Genomic DNA, 23,004 nt, shown 5'->3' with positions numbered 1-23,004 from the left:
GAAGAAATCAAGTCAGAGAACTTCTCTGGGCCTTCATTCTTTACCTGTAGAATGTGCATATGAATAAACGCAGAATCACAAGTCACAACTCGATCGCCCACCAAGGGATGGCTATACCCTTGCTGATGAATATTAAAAGTGCATTGTGGGGGGGTTGAGGCTCATCAGTAAAAGCACCGGCTTCTCTCGCAGAGGACCTGGATTCGGTTCTCAGCACCCATATGGTAGCTCACAACCACCTGTGACTGTGACGTCAGTTCCAGGGACCCGATGCTGTCTGTCTTCTTAACTCCTGCAGGGACTGCTTGGCTATGGTGTGCACGCATTTGTGTAGTGCATGCGCATGTATACACACAAACACAGTAAGTATTTTTAAAGTTGCTGTAAATCTTTGAGCCTTAAAAACTGAAATATATTTACTAAATGATAGGTGATCTTGGAAAATTAATTGGGAAACACCGAAGCAAGAAGGAAATGAATAAGCTTATTAATATACGAGATCCCCCGGAGTGTGGCTTTTTAAGAGGAAATTGTTCATATGTGGTAACGTTGGAGCTGTGCACATCAGGATGACTATTTCCTTGTTGTTCTGCAGGCTGAGAAATCAGAGTGGAAAGAATAGCTTTTTATGCTCAAACATGTTGAAAAACATAGGTTCTGTTTCTGGCGCTAGTGAAATGGGCCAATTTAAATCAGATTAGATTATATTAAAGGCAGGTTTATTGGGAAGCTGTTCTCTGATGGGGGAGTTCACTGGCCCCAAGGACTGAAGCCAGGGAAGTCACTTCGGGAGAGGTGGGGGTGGGGTAAGGGGTGTCCTAGCAGAGAGTGAGAGAGAGAGAGAGGAGGACAAGAGGGGGGAGACCAAATGTCTGGATTATATAGGGAAGGGCCTCTGGGGAGCTAGAAAGTTCAAGATTGGGGGCAGGGTATGCTGAGGGATCCTGGAGGCCAGGCCTGCTTTGGTGTGTAAAGTATGCACCTCAGTCCCTTGCCTCTCAGTCCAGAAACCAAACAGAAAAACAGCATCCTTTTTACTACATAATGGGTTAAAGCCCCCTTTGAGCCCCAAATAAAAGCTAACAAACTGAAAAAAGTTCACTTTAAATGTTATAGGCCTAATATACAAAGAGCTTGGTTTTTGATTTTTTTGAGACAGGGTTTCTTTTTGCAACTCTGGCTGTCTTGCAACTATGTAGACCAGGCTGGCCTTGAATTCAAAACTATCATCCTGCTTCTCAGCCTCTGCCTCCCTGGGTTGAGGAAGCAAGAGATTAATGAGCAGGAGGATTCAGAGTTCAAGGCCAGCCTGGGCTACATTTGGAGACCTTGTCTCAAAGAACAGAACAAAAAGCAATTGAAATGCAACATACAAGTTTTAAGGTATGAAGAAGTCAGCCATTCACGATTGTTGCCAATAACCTAGAGAACAGTTACATTATCATACAAATTAACTGGACACTGTTCACTAGACACTTTCAAATGATTGTTTTTCAAACCTACAGGCCTGAAAGACATAGCCCAGAAATCAGGGGAAAGAAAACCTTTATGGTCCACAATATTGACCACTTCAGTGTTTATTCTCAGAAAAACAAAAACAAAAAAATGAAAACCTAGCTGGGTAAGGAAGTGTATTTTTTTAGGTCCTGAACTGAAGCAGAAGGATACCAGAGTTCAGGGCCAGCCTGGGCTACCTAGTGAGTTGCAAGTTATCCTGGGCTATAAGGCAAAGTTGTCTCATAAAAGAAAGGAAAAGAGAAGAGAAACTTAAATACACTGTGATGAAACCGCGAGGTAGTAATTCAGCTGGCCTAGTGTGACTACCACATGGACAGTTACATATTATGCTTAAAGAAAGAACGTTTCAATTACTGAAACAGTATTTAAAGGCAAGATTGTAACCATGTTTTAAAAACAAAGCCTCCGCCTCTGCTGCAATGCGTTATCTGGTGAAGAACAAAACAAAGTCTTCTAGGAGGCACTAAAAAAATAAAAGAAACGAAGCCCAGATGTGGTTAGCGTGCTCCAGGTAGATTCTGGTTCTGGTTCTGGTTCTGGTTCTGGTTCTGTGTCTTACTTAGAGCTTTCCAAGTTCCCTAGTGTGTGTGGATTACCATCATAAAGGGGCATACTGTCATAACTTGGTAAAAGACTCCCACAAACTGTACTGAATCCTTTGCTTTCACCAGATCTATTTGTATTTTAATGAAAAACTCTTTTAAAGGGCGTATCTGTCAGCTGGGAGTTCCTTCCTCCTTCTAGTATCTGAGTGCAGCCCCTGCTGGGGTTTAAGTAGCTCATTAGCTTTCAGGTGAGCCACAGTTGAGTAGGTTTGATATGTGGTTTGGTACCTTTGTACTGCACGAAGAGGCTCTGTATGCCTCCTGCAAGGCGTGCCTGGGTGGAGGACAATCCTGCGAATTAGTCTGCTGGCCTTTGGAAGCAGGTGCGGTGAGGAGGTCTCTGCATGTGTCCGCTGCAGTAGCAAGGGCAAGGAGGGGGGTCCATGTATCCCTGCTGTTGCTTTTAGGTTCTTTGGAAATTCAGAGTGGTCTTTACGGACCTGCATTACATTAAGTCATCTAGAAATTGGGATCTAATCGACATGCATTGAGGATCTGTGTGTTCTGTGAGGTGAAAGGGGTTGGCGGAGTCTGTCCAGGCTGGACGTATGGCCCGTAAATGTTTCAGTTTGTTGGATGCCACGTCTAGCCTCTGCAAACTCCAAGAAGGGCCCCGTTAGAACCAGAAGTCTAATGTAATACGTGTATAAAGCAACCACTCAAATCAATTTAAAAGTTTTAAAATTACATTTAGTGTGTGTGTGTACACTACATAGAGGAACACCATATGGCATATGTAGAGGTCAGAGGATCATGCGCAGAAGTGGTCATCTCCTTCCACCATGTGGGTCCCCAGAGTCAGCTCAGGTTGTCCTACTCGGTGGCAAGCTGCTTGACCGGGTGCTACATCTTTGTGGCTCAAATCGATGAATTTTGTTTGATTTGGTTTTACTGACTTATTTCGTTTGAAGGTAGCGAACAAAATAATGTGTTTCATCAGAATGTTTCATACACCTCTATCAATGAATTTCTAAATGAATGAAACGCCAAAGACAGACAACCTACTGTGAATGAATAAACTTATCAATGAATGAATGAATGAATGAATGAATGTGTACCTTAAGAAACCCATCCTGGGCTCCTCCTAGGAACTGGTATATCATCACCGCTTCATGAAGTGTCTGTCCAGCTCCTGAACTGTAGGACTGAATGAAGAAGGGACAGGGAATTCGAAGGTCTTGCTTTGTCATTGCTATTGGTATTAATGAAGCTTTTCAAGGAACTGCCAATCCGCAGTGACCCCAAAGCGTTTTCCAGGCCTGAGTGCTTTGATGCGCTTGTGGCTGTGTTTCAGAGCTGTCTAGAAACAAGGGTACTGTAAGTCAACTTATTTCGGGCACTCACAGCCAGCATTTCTGTCTCTAATAAATGATTCATGTCAGAGAAGCACCTAAGTGCATTCGTGAGCTAGTGAGACTCTTCAGATCCATTATGCTAGAGTCTACTTGGAGAAATGGCCCTGGGTTCATTTGACATCCCTGTATATGAAAATCAAAGCAAAAAAAATTTTTTTAAGGTATTTATATTGATTTCCCACTGACCCCACTGTCTTTACCAGAAAATAAAGATTGGTACCGTCAGCCTCTCCAAGAATTCAGGAGTCAAGGGCACCTCACAGACAGGGACAAGGAGAGAAGAGAGCCTAATTACTGATAGCTGAGATGCAGAAAAGAATTAAATGCCTATTCCCTCAGAACTAGCCTTTCTGGACAGAGCATCCCTAGGTCACCCACTGAAGACAAGCTCCCGTGTCACCGTGGAACCATCAAGGAACTTTCCTCAGACTCTTCGTCTGCTTCTCTGTCACCCCTGGTACAAATGCGTGTTCATTTTCACAAATCTGAACTCGAGGGTGCAGGCTGTGTAGACAAATGGCCCCATACCTCATTTTCCAAGCCATGAAACTAGGGCTCATAACAAGGGGATCTGCAAGTTGTCCACAGAGCTTCCGCCCAGCCTTAGGGGCATGGGGAGGGCAGGCGGCCAAGAGTCAAATTCACATGCCCTGAGACTCTAGGTATTGGCCTCTTCTCTGCACTTATTTATCCCTACACAGAGCCATTTCAGGCTCCCAGGAAGTGCGTGGCAACTCAAGCCTCCTCTCAAGGCTTTCTGGGGCATTTCCGCAAAGGCCATTTTTTTGTACGGTGTCTCCCACCTACGTGGCTTTGTTATTGGCCTCTGAGCAGTGTTTCCTCTCACGTCAGGCCTGAGAGGATCTCCACAGGGCAGGAAGTTGGGCCCTGTGTATGTGGTTGACCATCTCTGTTGGTTTTTAGCCACGCCATGTGGCCACAGATATTTTATCCTGTGTGACATGCAGTCCTAATAGAGTGTTTGGCCGAGACAGACTGGATGGGTGGGACCAGTTCAGAAGGCGGCCACATGCAAGCCCGCCAGTTTTACAAGGAACAGAGGGGACTGGTTTGTCCACCTTTGGTGGCTGAGGCTGCCCCACCCCTCCAGTGTCCAGTCTTCCTGTCCAACACAAAGCAGTAGTGCATGTCTGTTTGGCCTTAGAGGAGAACCGAAAGGTTAAAGCCTTTCTCCACAGTCATAAAAACTGGGCTAGAATCCCAGTACTTGGGAGGCAGAGGCAGACAGATTTCTGAGTTTGAGGCCAGCCTGTTCTACAGAATGAGTTCCAGGACAGCCAGGGCTGTACAGAGAAACCCTGTCTCAGGGGAGAAACCAAACCAAACCAAACCAAAACAAAAAAGTGGGCTAGAGACATGACTCGGCATTTAAGAGCACTAGCTGTTCTTGCAGATGAGCTAGGTTTGATTCCCAGCACCCATGTGACTGCTCATAACCGTGTCTAACTCCAGTTCCAGGCCTTCTGAAGCCCTCTTCTGGCTTCTCTGGATATCAGGTCTATGTGATGCACAGACATATATGGAGGCAAAACATCCATACACATAACAATAAAATCATTAAAAAAAAAAACTAGATGATAAGATAAATTCTCAGACATTCCCAGCAAAGTTTTGAATTAATGCTCAGAGGCACAAGAGGAAAACTTAGTAAGAAAAAGGAGTTGAGACTCCTTTGGTTGAAATGGTTGAGACAACAAGAGTTTTGGATTTCTATTTTGTTTTTGGTTTTTGGAGATATTTGCATATACATGATGGGATGTCTCAGATATTGGACCCAAGTCTAAACTTGAGATTCACTCATGTGTGTCTCCTGTTCTTCCCACACATAGTCAGAAGGTGATCTTATATATATTTTTTTGTTGTTGTTGCTGTTGTTTTTGTTTTTTTGAGACAGAGTTTCTCTGGCCTCGAACTTAGAGATCCGCCTGCTTCTTCCTCCCAAATGCTGGGATTAAAGACATGCGGCACCACTGCCTGGCAAAGATTTATTTATTTTATGTATGCGAGTACACCATTGTTCTCTTCAGGCACACCTGAAGAGGGCATCAGATCCCATTACAGATGGTTGTGAGCCACCATGTGGTTGCTGGGAATTGAACTCAGAACCTCTGGAGGAGCAGTCAGTGCTTTTAACCGCTGAGCCATCTCTCCAGCCCTTATACAATACTTTTAATAATGCTGTACGTGAAACAGTTTCCTGGAGAGACGCCAGAATTTTGATGCATTTTGGGTATAGATTTTCAGAGGATGCTTACCCTATAGTTAAGCCATTTGGTAAAACTGTAGGGAGGTAGAGGTGAAGGAGGAGAGGGAGGCCACCAACAGCAGGGCTGAGGCTGGGGTGTGTCCTGTCTGTCTCTGATGCAGAGGATAGTAACTCCATTAGCAGATGGGGCACTCCAGGAATGTGCCCATCTGTAGCTGTATGGAGGACCGTGTGGGAAGGACAGCAGCGACCCCCAGCAAGGCTGCTGGTCCTGGCCGTGGCATCTCAGTGACAGCAGGGCTAGACTTGAAGGCCGTTGGCGAGGTGAATCAAGTGCTCTGTTTCCAGTACCTAATGGCGATACCATCTTCATGCCTGCTTCCCTAGACCCCGAGACGGGGTTATCAGGCTACTTCCCCACTTTGATGGCCCCCAGTCGAGGATGGGAACTTTTCACGTTCCTACCATCATAGCATCATAGGCTTATGACCCACCATCATGGTGATTGTCATAGTGAAGAAGATCACACCCACGTTCAGTTCAAGTTCCATATTTGTGCTGTTCCCCTTTGGTATTTGAAACGTTTCGTTTTATTCTCTCTCTCTCTCTCTCTCTCTCTCTCTCTCTCTCTCTCTCTCTCTCTTTCGAGACCTAGACCGTGCTTCTCTGTGTAGCCCTGGCTGTCCTGGAACTCACTTCTGTAAACCAGGCTGGCCTTGAACTCAGAAATCTGCCTGCCTCTGCCTCCCAAGAGCTGGGATTAAAAGCATGCGCCACCACTGCCCAGCAGGCAATATGTGTAGCCCAGGCTGGCCATGAACTCTTGATCCTCCTGCCTCTGCCTCCTTCAGCAAGTCCTACCACAACCTTCAGCAAGTGCGCCACCACAACCGGCTGTAATCATCTCTTGCAAGGCAGAAACGAGGAAAGGGAACTTAATTTTTTTCCTCCCATCTTTCATGAACTTCACATACTTTGAAAATAATATATGGACTGCCCAGACTTGCGAGTTGGCTCAGTGGGTAAAGAACCAGAGTTGAACATCCATATTAAAAGGCGGGCGTGGCCGCACGTCCCTGCAACCCTAGCTCCAGGAGATGGGGGGAAGGGAGACTCCAGCATCTTACTGGCCAGCCAGTGTAGCAATGCAGGGGCTTCTGGCTCTGCACAAGACTCTATCTGGGAGAATAAGACGGATGTATTCAGACATGACCAGCTGGCCTCCACAGGTCCCAGACACTATTTTATGCTTTTAATTGGGCGTTTTCTAAAATAGCTGTTGGTGATGAGACCAGCTAACTGGCTTCCCCAGGCTGGGGGTGGGGGGCGGCGGGTAAACATTGTAGTCAGCATCTTTAAGCCCTCAGTGAAATGGGGAAGAGCAGGGCTGTGATTGGACACCGTGAGCATCTGTCCAGAAGGATAGCATGTCCGGGGTGCTTTGGGACTGAGTGGCTAGGTTGGCAGCTCAAAAACACACCGTCACCCCATCCTCAGACACGGGATCAGTGATGGAAATCTGGGGCCGTGGGGTGGAAATCTGTGCCGCTGAAGACATTCGTGGTGGGCGTGGTCCCCTGCCGTTGAAGGTGTTCGTGGGGAGATTACCCATCTGGGGCCTCTTGACTTACCGGGAGTGTTGGTTGCAGTGATTAAAAGCACGAGGCCTAGTCCAAAAGTGGCTCCACACCTGCCCCTCCCCATTTTACCTTTGCGCTTTAGCTGGTTTATGGAAGTCTGTTCATACGTAGTCAGAGAATGCCACCCCCCTGGTGGAGTGTCTGTGTGACAATGACAGAGTGTGACCCATTTGGTGGACCCAATCGACCCCCACCCCTCCCCTCCCTCTCCTCTCCTTCCCTTTCCCTCTCCCCCTCCCCCCCTTCTCTCCCTCTCTCCCTTTCCCATCCTGCCCCCACCACGTCCCCATAATAAAACGAAAGGCAATGTTTCTGTCTCTATTTTTTCTCCTGCTAGTCATCTGTTTTCTGAGTTTCGTTTCCTTGGATATAAAGCTTTTTGTTTTTCTCCTGTAAGCTGCTCAGAACTATTGAATATAAACATAGACGTATATTTTCTGTGTCTTAGGTTTTCACTGCCCTGTCATTAGATTCTGGAGCAGGATGAAGGGCTGTTCATTAGAGGACGTGATGAAGACCGCAAGTGATTGATTCATGGGCCCCAGGGTCTGGCATTCTTCATTGGACATCGCGTCCCATACAGGGAACTTGGACAGAGTCCTGTTTTATGAAATTTTAAAATAAGCTAATTTTATATAAGCGTCTGCCAAACCATTAGACAATGATGATATTTTAATTGAGGAATATTTTGGTTCAAGATGGTCCTGTGGATGGTTAAATTCAGACTAGAACACTTTCTCTCTGGTTTTGTTTTGGGGCGTATGCCAAGATCGCTGCAGAGACTCTCGAACCTAACTTGTCGGCCAGTTTGTCAGGGCTACGTGTTAAGTGATTTGTTTGGGGTTGCACACATTTCTTGCCATCTTTGTGCAGAATGGGTAAATTCATCCAGCCGAAGTGTGCCCAGGGATCAGAATGTTCTATACCCCAAAACAACCTCACTCATTTCTCCCAGGCTGACAGCAGTCTCCTCCCCATTGCCTCTAGCTACCCTCTCAGACACAGATACTGCCCCACAGACCACAGATACAGACCTAGAAACTGGATTTGTCAACTGTCCCTAAGCCGCATTTGCTTTCATTTATGCAGTCACTTGGGTGTCCTTGAGGGCCTTCTCTGCAGGTGGGTGTTAGAGTGTTTGGAAAGGATCTGGGAACTTACCTTTGCCCATTTCTTTCTGAGGTGAATACCCTGGTCCAGACTCCAGGCATGTGAGAGTATGGTGTACATGTGGGGTGTGTGTGTGTGTGTGTGTGTGAGCATGTGCACATATGTGGGATGTGAGGTATGTTTGTGCACATGTATTTGATGTGTGCACTTGTGCATTATGTGAATACAGGTATAAGGTGTGCATTATGTATCTATATAAAGATATCTGCTGCTAACATTCTGGCTAGGCCTTCAGTGTTCTTTCTATATGCGATTTCAGAATTGCAATTATGTCTAATTCTGTAGCCTTGTCCTTTAATATAGCGAAAATGGATCCTCTGCTTAAATATCCGCTATGGGAAAGTTAATCTTCTCCTTGAGTGGGATCACCTGTGGCTGGTCTCATTGATCAATCAAGAGGTAAGAAGAGGCTCAGGGCCCTCCCTGCTTTGTGCCTATTTGCAAAGAAGCCGAGTGGGTTTGTACTCCCGTGGAAGTCCCGCTGTGCCTCGGTTCCTTCAGAATGGGGCATTATAGTTAACAGACAAGCAAGCTCTGTTTGGGATGCTGTCTTCAGTGTCTCTGTTCTCTCTGTGTGTGTTTTGCACACTGCGCTGCATTTGGAGACTCTGGGTTCTTAGATGGTGCTAAGCTGGCATGGAAAACTCAGCAACTTTTGTTTTGTTTTTTGTTTTCAACACAGGGCTTCTCTGTGTAACTCTTGTTGTCCTGGGACTTGCTCAGTAGACCAGGCTGACCTTGAACTCACAGCTCCACCCGTCTCTGCCTCCCATGTGCTGGGTTAAATAGATAGATAGATAGATGATTTAAAAATGAAACATATCCCCTAATTCCATTTTTGTCTCCGCCTCTCTTCCTGAGTGTAGCTGTCCTCATACCTTCTTTTTCGGTATGAAGACATAGGTCTCCTATTTGTTGAGGCTGTGTCTCCATTTAGAGACTAGCACAGTTCACACTCTCCTGGGTGGAATCTCTCTGTTTCTCCATCAATGTAGGCCCTCAGCAAATGAAGCTATCTTCTATAATTAACATCCATAACCCTTGTCAAGAGTACAAAGTCCGTGTGTGTGTGTGTGTGTGTGTGTGTGTGTGTGTGTGTGTATGTATGTGTGTGTGTGTGTGTGTGTGTGTGTGTGCATACGCGCCATGTGCATACAGTGCCCAAAGAGGCCAGAACAGGGCATCAGAATCTCTAGAATGGAAGTTACAATGCGTGTGCTGGGAATTGAACCAGGTCTTCTGTGGGAACAGCAAGTGCTATCTCACCAGCCTGGTCATTTGAGTTTCCGAGGTACATCATCTCCCATCCTAAGTCCCTACCAGGAAGCACAGTTGAGAAGGAAAGCGTAAGGAATAGGTACCATGACCTGCTTCATTCATGTCACACTGAGGAGATGCCAGCATCTAAATAAACACGGAAGATGGTCCATCCACGGCCCACAGCTTCCCCAGAAACACCATCCTTCTGTCTCTCAGCTGCTCCCTCCTTGTCTGCTGATGTGCTCAGAAGCGAGAGAACCTCCTTCCTGTAGGCCTCTCTTCTTCCCTCACAAATGCCTGGATCGGATGGAACCATTCTGATTTCACGGGAGTGGCTGAGCATGGGCTTGTGTCTGAGCTCTCAGGTTCAGAATACTGGCCTCCGGTGCCCTGAACGCTCACCATTGTACCACAGTGTCTGAAGCACACTGAGGGGCTTGGGTTCTCAGTGTTCCTGTCTCCTTTACATTCCAACATTTCTCTTGTCACTGATTACTGGGTGATCCCTCCCTCTTTTCTTTCTTCTCAGTAAGCAGCACACATTTGCTCCGTCACAGACAGGCAGACCTCTTCCCTTGACCCTACACACTTGTCACTGGCAACTCCAAGAGCTGGGACAGGGGTCAATTAAGTTCTGTTCCCATGAGACAGGTCTCATTTTCATGGCAGATAAATCCAGTAAAACACAGGTCTAAGCTGTGACTCTTCCACTAGGCAAGCCACCATGAATGGCTGGCTGTGGATGAACCGCAGAGGCAGTTTATCTATCTATCTATCTATCTATCTATCTATTATCTATCTATCTATCTATCTATCCATCTATCTATCTCTGTCATCTCTATTACCTAGCATATATATATATATATACTCATTTATCTATTTACTATCTATCACCACCTATCATTTATCTATATCACCTATCATCAATCTATATCTACCATCTACCAATATTGATTTATAAATGATCTATTGGGATTCTATCTATCATCTCTCATCTATCTATCTATCTATCTATCCATCCATCCTTCATCTATCATCTCTTTTCTCATAGCTGACTCATGTTTGGGAAAACTGATGGCCAAGGAGGGAAGCCTGTGTTTTATAAAACAAGAGAAAGAGCCAAGAATATGTTTGATAGAGGCATGAAGTGGAAAGGGGTGCCTCTGCAGGCCCATGCTGAGGCACCTCTTCTCCCTGAGTACCAGTCATAAGGAGGAGGAGGAGGGAGAGGAAGATGAGGAGAAAGAGGAGGAGGAGGGAAAGGAGAAGAGGCTGGCCAGGAACATGTGGAGAAAGAGGGGGAGGGGGAGGAAGAAGGGCAGAGAGGGAGAGAGGGAGGGGGAGTGGAAGAGAGGGAGGAGAAAGGGGTCAGGGAGCATTTTTCTTTACTTACAAAGTTCGAACTTAGCAATAGCTTCACAGTCATACGTTGATCTCTGAATTCCATAACTTACTGCTTGGATATTCTCAGAAATGGTATAGGACTTGTCCTGCCTTTGCCTCATATGGTAACACCCTATCACGGTGGCTTTGGTGGGATGATTGTCCACGCACCATTCTAAGGGCTTCCAAGCTGAGAGACGAGTAAGCAAAGAATTTTACAGTGTTTTCTCCCTGGCTGCCCTGGAACTCACTCTGTAGACCAGGCTGGCCTGGAATTCACAGAAATCCACCTGCTTCTGCCTCCTTAGTGCTGGGATTAACCAGTGCCTGGCTGTCAAGACCATCTTAAAGCCTGCCCCGCCCCGAATCTCAGGATGGAATCCCAGCTTCCCATCCCCCCACCCTGAGTGCTCTTTGTGACTCGGAACTTTTCTTGCCCTCTGGGAAACTTGTGAGCTGCTTTGCAGAAAAGAATTCTGAGCCCACTTGAGCCTTCCCATCCCCCAAGCCTAGGTGCAGCCCTGACAGGTGCAGGGGAGAGAGGGTGAATAGAAAATCAACTATAGATTGCCATGATCTTATGTAAGTCACCCAGCCTGGGAACTGCCCCACTCCTTGCTCTGAAAAGTGGTTCAGTGGGTAGAGTACTTGCCTAGCATGCCTGAAGCCCTGGGTTCGATCCCCAGAACTGCATAAGTGTGGTGTCGTGGCATATACCCATAAACTCAGCATTCAGGAGGTAGAAGCAGGAGAATTCAGGGTCATCCTCCTTGGCTACACAGCAAGTTTGAAGCCAGCCTGGGGTCCGTGAGACTCTGTCTAAAAACAAAAGCCTCAAGTTGTGCCATTCATGGGTGCCAAGGGCATGCTAATAGATGGGAACTTACACAGATCAGTTGTTATAAAAAATTATAACAATTCTTACCTCTGCCATCAAGGAGAAGGGTTGTCCTCTAGCTCGAGGCTTTCCTCGGTGGTCCTCAGTCATCCTGGCCCCCAGGAGAAGCCGAGTGGCCTTCACCCTTTCTTCCGCGGCCCTCTGCTGAACTGTGAGGTAATTTCGTTCTTTGTTCCAGATCTGGAGACTGGTTTAGTGGCACCATAAGTCTTTCTGTGCTGGCTGAGTTTATGATTTAACAGCTGTTATGGGGTGGGTGCACATATCTCGGTGTTCTAGAATAGTTTTCTGGCCTCTGTACTCTGGCTCATTGATAAATCGCAGACTAGCTATTTAATCTCTTCATTAAGTCCTTCCACAAATATATATTTTATGTGTGTGTGTGTGTGTGTGTGTGTGTATACACATATATACATATATACATACGTTTCTGTCTTAGGGTTTCATTGCTGTGAACAGACACCATGACCAAGGCAACTTTTATAAAGGACACCATTTAATTGGGGCTGCCTTATAGAGTTCCAGAGGTCCACTACATTATCATCATGGTGGGGAGCATGACAGCATCCCAGATATGGTACTGGAGAAGGAGCTGAGAGGTCTACCTCTTGATCCAAAGACAGCCAGGAAGAGACCCTCTTCCTAAGACAGCTAAGAAGACGCTCTCTTCCTACTGGGCTGAACTTGAACACTTCTGAGACCTCAAAGCCTGCCTACAGTGACACACTTCCTCTAACAAGGCCACACCCCCCATGGGAAACCTCACTTCCCATAGGCCAAACACATATATATGTATTCATGTGAGTATATGCGTATATACATATATGCATATATACACATATGTGTATGTGTGTGTATATATGTATATGTATGTATACATATATATGTATTCATGTGAGTATATGCATATATACAGAGATAGGCATATATGTATATGTGTATGTATGTGTGTGTGTGTATATATATATATATATGTGTGTGTGTGTGTGTGTGTATGTATGTGTATATGTATGTGTATATGTATGTGTATGTGTCTGTGGCCACTAACTGTGAGTCTGGTAATTTATGCCACATTGGCTACAGTTTTAATTGGCTACTTGGAAGACCTTGGTCCAGGTGTTTCACTTTTTTTTTTTTTTTGAATTTCTTTTTTTTTTTATTCGATATAATTTATTTACATTTCAAATGATTTCCCCTTTTCTAGCCCCCCACTCCCCGAAAGTCCCGTAAGCCCCCTTCCCTTCCCCTGTCCTCCCACCCACCCCTTCCCACTTCCCCGTTCTGGATTTGCCGAGGTGTTTCACTTTTCTAGCCTGGTTCCTTAACTGTTATAAAGCTAAGATCCCAGACGCTGCTGGGAAGGTTAAGGGAAAATTGTTCTAACAGGACCTAGACTGTGCTCAGCAGGAAGACCTACTGAATTGATGCCTACAAATAAGGCTTAGTCATCCTTTGATTTCCAGTGTATATTACTCTTATAGATGCATTCTCTCTAGTATAACGCACAGCATACCTTTGCTAATGTATAACACTTGTGTGTTTCAGACACTTTCCTGAGCTTCCAGATCTTTCTCCCTTCTGGAACTCTCCCTCCATACGGACTCACCTCTTTTGAGAATCTGCACGTCATGGACCTCATCGGGCTGCTGAAGTCCCAGTTTCTGTGTCACCTGGTCTTCTGCTACGTGTTCATCGCCTCGGGGCTCATTGTCAACGCCATCCAGCTGTGCACGCTGCTCATCTGGCCCCTCAACAAACAGCTGTTCCGCAAGATCAATGCCAGGCTGTGCTACTGCGTCTCCAGCCGTAAGATCCATGCCCTTCACGCTTGCTTCTAACCCAGATGGGAGGCTCAGGCCCTGGCTCTTCATAGGCTTTTGCCAGCACACTGGGCAGGCACACTGGGCTGTTGTCTCTCCATCTTGTTTGCTTTAGATTTGAAATGCCCATCTTGTCCCCACTCTACAAAAAAAAAATTATCCTGCCAGTGAGAAATGCCAATAGCACAAAGTTGAGCAGCCCTGCAGGACACACTGGAAACAGTAAATATGCCCTCTATATAGATGCTCCTCCCGATTTCCTTCTCAGAAGTGAGTGGTCCATTCTTGCTTGGTTATCCTGGGCTGGTGTATACCCGAGCACAGCGTGCTCTCTCTGGGTCTGTGGGTACATACATATAACTCACATGCAGTACAGTGTGTCCTCTCTATGTCTGTAGGTAGATACATACAATTCACATGCAAGTTTGGTTTGGTTTGGTTTTTGGTTTGCCGTGTCGGGAGTCAAGTATGTATGTATCTTTGGAAACTGAATGGCAACATACTGTATCACTCTCTTCCTTGTAGTTTTCCCCTTGTCTTATTTTGTGATCATCAGAAATATAGATGCAGTTCTAAGAGGCAAAGCAGGGAAACCCTAAATCCCCTACAGGGTGATATAAGGGGAAAGGGGATAGACTTGGCTCTACTCCCAAGCACCTTGTAGTAGTGCTCATTACCTTCATGGTAGCTGTGTTTGTCAGGGTTCCTAGAGGAAAGGAACTGATGAGAGTGAGTGAATAATACATACATATACATATACATATACATATACATATACATATACATATACATATACATATACATATACATATACATATACATATATATATATAAAATACACATACACATGCATACACATACACATATGCATAATGTATACACACACATATATATACACACACGTATACACACACATATATACACATGTGTGTGTATGTATGTATGCATATATCCAAAGATACGCATGCACACACACACACACAGAAATAATGACAAATGTCTCACAGGTGTGTCCAGCTGATTGGGTTTTTCGTTAATTCCAGATTTATTCAAGTCAACAGCCAAGATTCGATCATTGGAGTACAGGATTCTAGCCAGGAAACTGATGCTCACATGATCTATCAAACCTGCTTAGCTTGTTTCACCTCTGTTTGTGTGTGTGTATGTGTGTGTGTATGTGTGTGTATTTTGTTGCTAAGCTGTCTGAAATGTAGCCCATCTGGCCAGAGCTTCTATAATTGAAAGCAAGGCATCAGTGTGTTGTTGCAACATCTAGCAGTGAGCTTTGCTGTCGATAAAGATGAAACTTATAATTATTCCCTAAACTAGAAAATACTGTTTCTTTATCAATTCTGCCCGTGCCTGAAAATATATTCAAAATAGAGCCTTTTTCATTCAAACTAAGCAATGAAAATCTCTGTGACCTTAGATTATATTGAAGAGACAAATATATTATCTTTCTGAGAACAATGAAGTTAAACTTAAAGGTGCTTCTTAAAACAGCAAGTCCTCTACAGATTTGTTTTGTCTTGTTTTTGTTTTTGAGATAGTGTGTCACTATATAGTTCAACCCAGCTTTGAACTTGGCAATCCTCCTTCCCTGTCTCTTGAATATTGAGATTCCAGCCTCGTGTTATCATACCCAGCTTCATGTTCTTAACTTGTAAACTTTATTTTTATTATTTTTCAGTGTGTGTGTGTGTGTGTGAGTGTGTGTGTGAGTGTGTGTATATGTGTATGTGAGAGTGAGTGTGTGAGTGTGTGAGTGTGAGTGTGTGTGTGTGTATTTTTAATTGACATATTGATTATATACATTTGTAAGGTATGTCCAGTATCTTGAATGGTAGCAGGAACCTGCATTGCTTCCCACTTGGTTTCCTCCTTTGGGCAGGGAACATTTCAGATCCTATCTATACACCATACAGTCACACAGCACACAATTAATCTTCTTTGTGCTAATCCTATCGTGTTATCAGGCATGGGCTGTTACTCTGCCTCTCTGAGTACACCACGTATAAGCTTGACACGGGGCCATTTCCAAACCTGCTTTTGATGTGTGTGCCCCTTGCCTGGAGAGCCATGCCACAAACCCTTTCCTCTCCGTTTTCTTCTAGTAATTTTGTAGTTTCTGGTCTCACAGTTGAGCCTCCACTCCAAGTTGATGTCTCACATAGGGAGACATGTGCTGGTTTCAGTCTCCTGCATCTAGACACCCACTTTTCCAATTGCCACACCTCTAGGAGACTGCTTTCTCTGATGTATGCCTTGGTAGGGAGTCAGTGGCTGTAAATACGGTTTTATTCCCTGGCTCTCTATTCTGTTCCCATTGGCTTATGGGTCTCTCTTTTGCCTGTACCATACCATGCTGCTTTGATTCCAGTGGCTTTGTGGAGTGTTTAAAGTCAGATCTTACGCCCCAGGCTCTGTCCCTTCACTCTCAATTGCATTGGCTACCAAGAAGTCTCTTATGATCCCATACAAATTTTAACTGAGTTTTTGGGTTTGTTTTCTATTTCTAAGAAGAATGGCTCTGTTATTTCTCAGGGGCTGTATTAAATCTGTAGATTCTGTTTGGGTAGTATGGACATTTTAACAACATTAATTCTCTCTTGAGCATCAAATGCCTTTCTCTCTCTCTGTGTGTGTGTGTGTGTGTGTGTGTGCCATCCCCTCTTTACCTTTTATTTCCTTTTTGGTGGTGTTAAATGAAGGTTTCTGGCATGACATGAGCACTATGTCACTGAAGCGTGCCCTCAGCCCCGCCCCCTTCGATTTCTTTTATCAGTGTTTCAGAGTCTCTATTGTAGAGATCACGTAATTCCTTGGTTAAACTTGTACTTAAGTGTCTTATGATTTGGGGCTCTTTTGAGTGATACTGCTTCCTGCTTTCTCTCCCAGCTGTTTCACTATTGATGTAAAAGTGCTGCTGATTTTTGTGTTGATTTTGTATCTTACATCTGTATTGAATCTCTTTATCAGTCTAATGGCGTGTTTTGTTTTGTTAGGTCTCCGCGGAAGCTTTAGTTTTCCTCTGTATCTAAAATGTCTAAAATGAACAGGGATAATTAATTCCTCCTTTATAGCTCTTTACTCCTTATCTTGCTACCCCAGGTAGGAATTCCAGTGCCAACTTGGACTATATAGACTGTTTACCTGTTTTTGTCTTAGAAGAAAGTATGTTTTTGGCTGTGGGTTGTTTTAATAAGGCACATTCCTTCTATATAAAATTGGGGTGGAGACAGTTTAATCATGAAGTGGTATTGGATGGTATCAAATGCTTTTTTTCTACCTATTTGAGATGACCCTAAGTTTTCTTGACCTTCATTCTATTGTTGTGATGTATTAGGTTTATAGATTTGTATATGCTAAGCTATCCTTACATTTCTGAGGTAAAACTCATTCGATCATGGTATATTATCTTTTGGATCTTATATTGATTTTTTGGTTGGCTATTTTTTGTTTGTTTGTTTGTTTTGTTTTTTGTTTTTTGTTTGTTTGCTTATTTGGTTGGTTGGTTTTTCGAGACAGCGTTTCTCTGTATAGCCTTGGCTGTCCTGGAACTCACTGTGTAGACCAGGCTGGCCTCGAATTCAGAAATCCAAGCCTCTGCCTCCCAAGCGCTAGGATTAAAGATTGGCTATTGTTTAATCAAGAATTTTCATAGGCAATATTAGTCTGTAGGTTCTTCTTTCTCAGGAGAGTTTGTGTCATTGGTGCCCTCTTGAAATTCATTGTTGTTTATTTAGATTTGCTGTGTTCTTATGGTTCACTCTTGGTAGGTTACAGGTATCAGCATTTCTTCCTGGCTGTCCAACTTGTTGGCATCTCGTTCTTCCTCTCAGCCCCTAATAACCTTTTGTGTGTATGGCATTGGGTTAAGTGTCTTGTTTTTTTCTTCCTGCTTTTAATTATTATGTTGGTCTTCTCTCTGCTGTGCTCAGATCCTGCAGGTAAACATCAGTTTCTTTTGTAAAACCAAAACCAGACCAAAACCAGCTTTGCTTCATTCGCCTTTTATATTCTCTTTATTTTGTTTCTTTCTTCTCTGGTCTTTGCTACTTCTCTTCTGCTAAGTTTAGGTTTGTTTGGTTCTTGGTTTTTCTAGCTCCTTGGTTTGCATCATTGGCTTCTTTATCTGAGGTCTTTCCTCTGTTTCTGATACAGATGCTCAGTTCTGAGCGCCTTCTCTTTTAGTTCAGCTTTTGATCTGTCTCAAAAGGCTTTAATCCATTGTTTTTCCACTTTTATTTATGTCAAGCAATTTAAAAATTTCTAAATCTAGAACAGTCACTGTTTTTAATCCACTGAACCATCTCTCCAGCCCAAGTATACTATCCTGGGCTGTCATTTGTTTGTTTCACCTTTAGGGATGGTGATATCACTGGATGACGTCACTGAGAAGCCTGTTGTCATCCTATTGGGAGTTCCCTTACATGTGATTCTTCCTTTTATTTTTGAAGGTCTCTGCTTGCACTCATGACAGTTGCCTGTAATATTCCTTGGAGAACACCATGAATCCTTTGAGCCTCCTATATCTAGACTCTCACTTCTATTCCAAATTTAGCTCTACTACAATAAAATTTGCTACTTTATTGTATAGATGTCTGCCCCCTGCCTCTTCTCTATTCTGACTACAGCACTTTTCATAAAATATTTATTTGCTTTCTGCTATCACAATGGTCCCATATGACTTCTTCTTTGTCTTACTGGGTTACATCATCAGATCTTTTTAGGTGAATGGATTCTTCTGCTTGCTCTCATCTGCCATTCAGGCTGTCCATTGATTTGTCTCTTTGCCTCTTTTGCTTGCTTGCTTGCTCTTTAGTTCATTGACTGAACTCTTCAGCTGTAGAGTTTTGAAGCTCCTACTCCCTGCTAGAGTCATCACACCAGATCACAAGCTGTGATTCTTATTTTATGTGTTGTCTGTGCTCTCTTGTACCTTACTGGGCATCTTTCTAATTCTTCTTTTGAATTCTTTGTACACAATTCATCACTTTTTTTTTCCTGGTGTACTAGAAGAAGGGTTGATGTGCTTCTTGTGAGACATCACAGTCTCTCTTATCATGTTTCTTTGTCTAGTGTCTGTCTCTACCTTGCCATTTGTACATCTGGTCGACCAGTTACCTCTGCCAGTTTTGTAGGATGGCTTCCATAGTAAAAAGACTCTCTTGCAGCTATGTGTCTAGAATGTAGCTCAAGTAGGCTTTGTTGGCCTTGTTCTGAGGTGGCAGAGTAGTTGCTTGTGTAGCTTCATTAGCTGTAATATGTGTTGGCAGTATGGGTGAGTGACACAGAATCTAGACTACAGGTATTTGCTGGATTTCTCTGGGGTGTATCATTTAAGTGGACCAGGTTGACTACCCATGCTGTAGTGATACTTGGCTTTGGGGTCAGTAAATACATGTAGGTTGTGTGTAGCTGTCAAGAGTTGGGAGTTGTATATATTTTAATGTGTGAGGACTATACTGATGGCCAGGATGGTTTCCTGTCTCTGTCTGAGCTACAAAGGTGACTTTGCAGAACATTTCAGTTGGGGTAGGGGTATGGGGAAAGGGCATTGGCAGCCTGTTTGGGGAGGACTTCCTATCTGCTCCCTGGGTCTAGGTGAGACAGGAGGCTCAAGGAAGGCTAGATACCTTACAGGCAATGGGATGGTGCACAGCACAGTTTCACTTCCATCCCAGAATACATGGGAGTAGATCCAACTCCTGGCAGGCTGACTAGCTGTTTACAGGGTTCAAAGCCGGGGGAGTGGAACCACCTGCCTGTTCCCCAGGTGTCTCCGTGGGTTGAGCTGCTCAGGAGACATCTCAGTGGCTTCCTGTGGGGAAGTGTGGGTAGACACGGCCACCTGTCTACTTCCCAGAGGGTGCTGTAGACTGAGCCACTCTGGAAGGGCAGCAGGTTGCTTCCTGTGGTGTGGGAGTGTAGCAGGGCCACCTGGCAGATTTAAGGGCCAAAATGAAGTACCATGGAAGACATGGGACCCCTGCTGGGTGTTTTACGGCATGAATCCAGGTCAGGCATGGTGGATGACTGGGTGTCCTGTAGAGCCATGCAGCAGTGTGGATACTCAACAGTCTGGTGCAGGAGCATGACTTACAAAGGCTACATGAACTTACAGCAGACAGTCTTCTCAGTGCCTGTCTTGAGGCTGTTTGCTTACTGAGCAAAGTCCCTCTTGTTTTAGGGATAATCTCTCAGATGTATGAAAGAAAGCTTATGTTATGAGATTCAATTCCCTTATAAGGCAATTGTGTGCCCCTGTTCTGTGCTCCACTATATTGCCATAGGACTCTAGTGTTCTGCCTGAAACCCGTCAGTGAGTACGGCTGTCTGTTCCTTGTTTCCTTCCATCTATTGTAGAGAGAAACCCTTCCAGCTCTTCTAGTCAACCATCTTGAAATCCTATCATCCTTCATGCGCCTTATTTTATACATTCAAAAATTCTTATGAGGGGAAAAGGTCGCAGCAACAATCTTATTCAGAATTTCCTTTACCGACTCTGAATTCGCAAGTGGGTCTGATTCTGTTTCTAATGTTTGATGTTTTGTATTTGAGGCTTTTTCTATATGTGAAGAATGCTTACAAAATCATACAACTAGATGCCTTTAACCCATTGTCTATGGCTTACTGTCATCCAACACCCATTAAGCCCAGAGCCTGCCACAGAATGTGCCTTCCTGTGTCACCTGCTTTATTCTAGTATGGTTCTAGTATTTGGGCATCTATGGTGGTATAGGAAAAGGACATACTGGTCAGGGCCTGGCACAGAAAGCAGAAAGTGGAATCGTAGCTATGGGAAGAGGGAAAGCTTGGTGTAACTAAAGGAGAGAAGAGAGCTGACTGAGGTGAATGGTTTTTTTTTTTTTTTTTGGTGGGGGGGGGGATTTTGGTTTTGTTTTTTTTTTCCGAGACAGGGTTTCTCTGTACAGCCCTGGCTGTCCTGGAACTTACTCTGTAGACCAGGCTGGCCTCGAACTCAGAAATCCGCCTGCCTCTGCCTCCCAGAGTGCTGGGATTACAGGCATGCGCCACCACCGCCCGGCGACTGAGGTGAATGTTACATTTTTAAAAAATATTTTCCCACACTATAGTTGGTGGGGGAGAGGGAGGGAGTTAGCCATATAAAATTAGGTTTAACAAAACAATGCTGGTTCTGCTTTTTTTTTTTTTTTATTAAGTCTTATTTAGAGGACTTGCATATTCTTCAGGCTGTTCCAAAATCTATCAGTTTGAAATCTGAGCTCATGTCTGTTTGCACTGTCATAAGCCCTATCCAGATTTCAAAAAGACAGCTAAGAGCCAGGTTCCCATTTAGAGCTAAGTCAGAAAAGTGGTTCAGGCTTGGTGTCTAAGAGCAGGATCGCTCGTGGAGATATTTGGGGAGGGCGGGGTTCCATCTACTTGTTTCTAGTGGAAATTATAACGAGTAACAACTTACAAGAGAAAGATGAATTTTTAATGTCATTATAAATAAATTGAAATACTCAGACCAAATCCCAAATGGAAAGCCATAATTAACTGTTTGAGACACGTGGCATTTCAGAGGTGAGTGCAGTTCAGGGTACGCAGTCTATACAGAAGACTTGAGGTCTTGGCATGTCTCACATGCCCTGTCCCCACTGCCCCCTGAGAGCAACTGCTCTTGGGCATTAGGTCAAGTAGTGTAGAGTCATTTCTGCAGCGGTGTGAACGGAGAAGGGATGAGCTCTGGTGAGGGGCCAGCGTGATTCCTAGAGAAAGAGAATGTGGTAGACAGGGGGTGTGATCCATGCTGGGCACGGCTCGTGGGTTCCGTCTGATGCATCTGATAGGAACTGTATCATCCCCCCCCCCCCCCAACCTCCATCTCCACAGCACTCCATGTCTAGAGTATCCCAGCAGAGGCAGTGTTAAATCCATCTTGGTTTCCTAGCTGTCTCTGACTGAAAGACTCTTGTTGTCCAGCCAGGGCGTGTGGAACACTCTCCTGGGCTTGTGGTCATGGCTGGGCAGCAGCTTGAATAGCAGAGATTTGTGCCATGTTGGTTTTGGCCCACCTTGCCGTATTCTCTCTAAGTTAAGGTTCAGACCTGTTCTTGGGGTTTAATGGTGTCTACTGGCATAGGAATCACGCCAAGCAGAAAACCTGCTGCATCTATCTGTCATTTGCAGCAGACTCTGTAAGAGAAAGCAGGAAACATTGTTTCCTGGGGTTGCACCCTGGTTACATTTCACTAACAAAGTTTGATCGTGGTCTGTTTCCCTGTTAAATATTTGAGCTCATTGTCACAGGGGAGTGCAGGGCAGCTTGTAACTCTGAGGAAGCATGCATACCAAAGACCACAATGACATCAGTGACAGATAAGGCTCTGAATGGATGCTGTACCCAGCATCAGGACACTGGGGGGCAGAGAGTGTTGATCCAGTGGCCAGAGCTCGAGGATGATAGTTGGCGAATAATTGACTTCAGGGTGGGGCTGCCTGGTAGTGGATGTTTTGCTTTTTTTTTTTTCCTTGATTGCCTCATTATCTATAGAAAAAGATGCTATGTCAGACCCGCCCTATGTGCGGCCAGAAGACTGAGCTGACTGAGCAAGCTCCTTTAAGGTCAAAAAAATGAAGACATTGTAAAGGGGGTAGAGGTTGGGTTGCACTGCGCTTCTTAATCTCTAGGGAAAGGAGGCTGAGACAGGCCACTCTGACATTTTGCTGTCTTTTTTTCCTCTTCCTGACTCTATAGACTTCAAACTACAACAACAAAACCAGAAAACTTAGTAGCCTACTAATGTCAGGAGGAAAAAGTGTGACATGGAAGGCTACTATTTTCGGAAAGACTGGAGAAATCAAACAAAGTGAAAATGTTTCCATCCTTCGCCCCGACCCAGCACTGGGGCCTGGCAGCCAAGTTCACTATCCCTATACATGGGTCCAGGAAGTCTGAGTCTGAGCCTGCCCAGGAGAGTCCCTGAGCTCTGCTGCTTCTGGTTTTACATAGCAGTTAGCCTTACACCGCCCCACAGAATCCCTCTCATGGGCAAAGAGAAGAGACAAACGGGGGAAAGAGAGAGGCAACTCTTGGTGCTAGGATGCCAAATAAACTATTTTTGAATTTAATTAAATGATTCAGTTAAATAATTATT

The 23,004-nt window shown here is 44.6% G+C and overlaps 1 protein-coding gene across 1 annotated transcript in view; it reads left to right on the top strand.

Annotated features, from left to right (window-relative positions):
* The window catches only part of Agpat4 (1-acylglycerol-3-phosphate O-acyltransferase 4), a 98,882-nt gene that overhangs the window by 16,861 nt on the left and 59,017 nt on the right, over positions 1-23,004 (top strand). The window contains exon 2 of the mRNA XM_052169368.1: positions 13,602-13,862. Coding sequence (XP_052025328.1) covers positions 13,685-13,862 — 178 coding nt within the window. The 5' untranslated portion in view covers positions 13,602-13,684. The remainder of the gene's footprint in view (positions 1-13,601; positions 13,863-23,004) is intronic.

Source organism: Apodemus sylvaticus, chromosome 23 (genome assembly GCF_947179515.1).
Source record: "Apodemus sylvaticus chromosome 23, mApoSyl1.1, whole genome shotgun sequence".
Lineage (NCBI taxonomy): Eukaryota > Metazoa > Chordata > Mammalia > Rodentia > Muridae > Apodemus > Apodemus sylvaticus.
The sequence above is the reverse complement of the archived record's forward strand: the minus strand, read 5'-3'. Positions and strand labels throughout refer to the sequence as shown.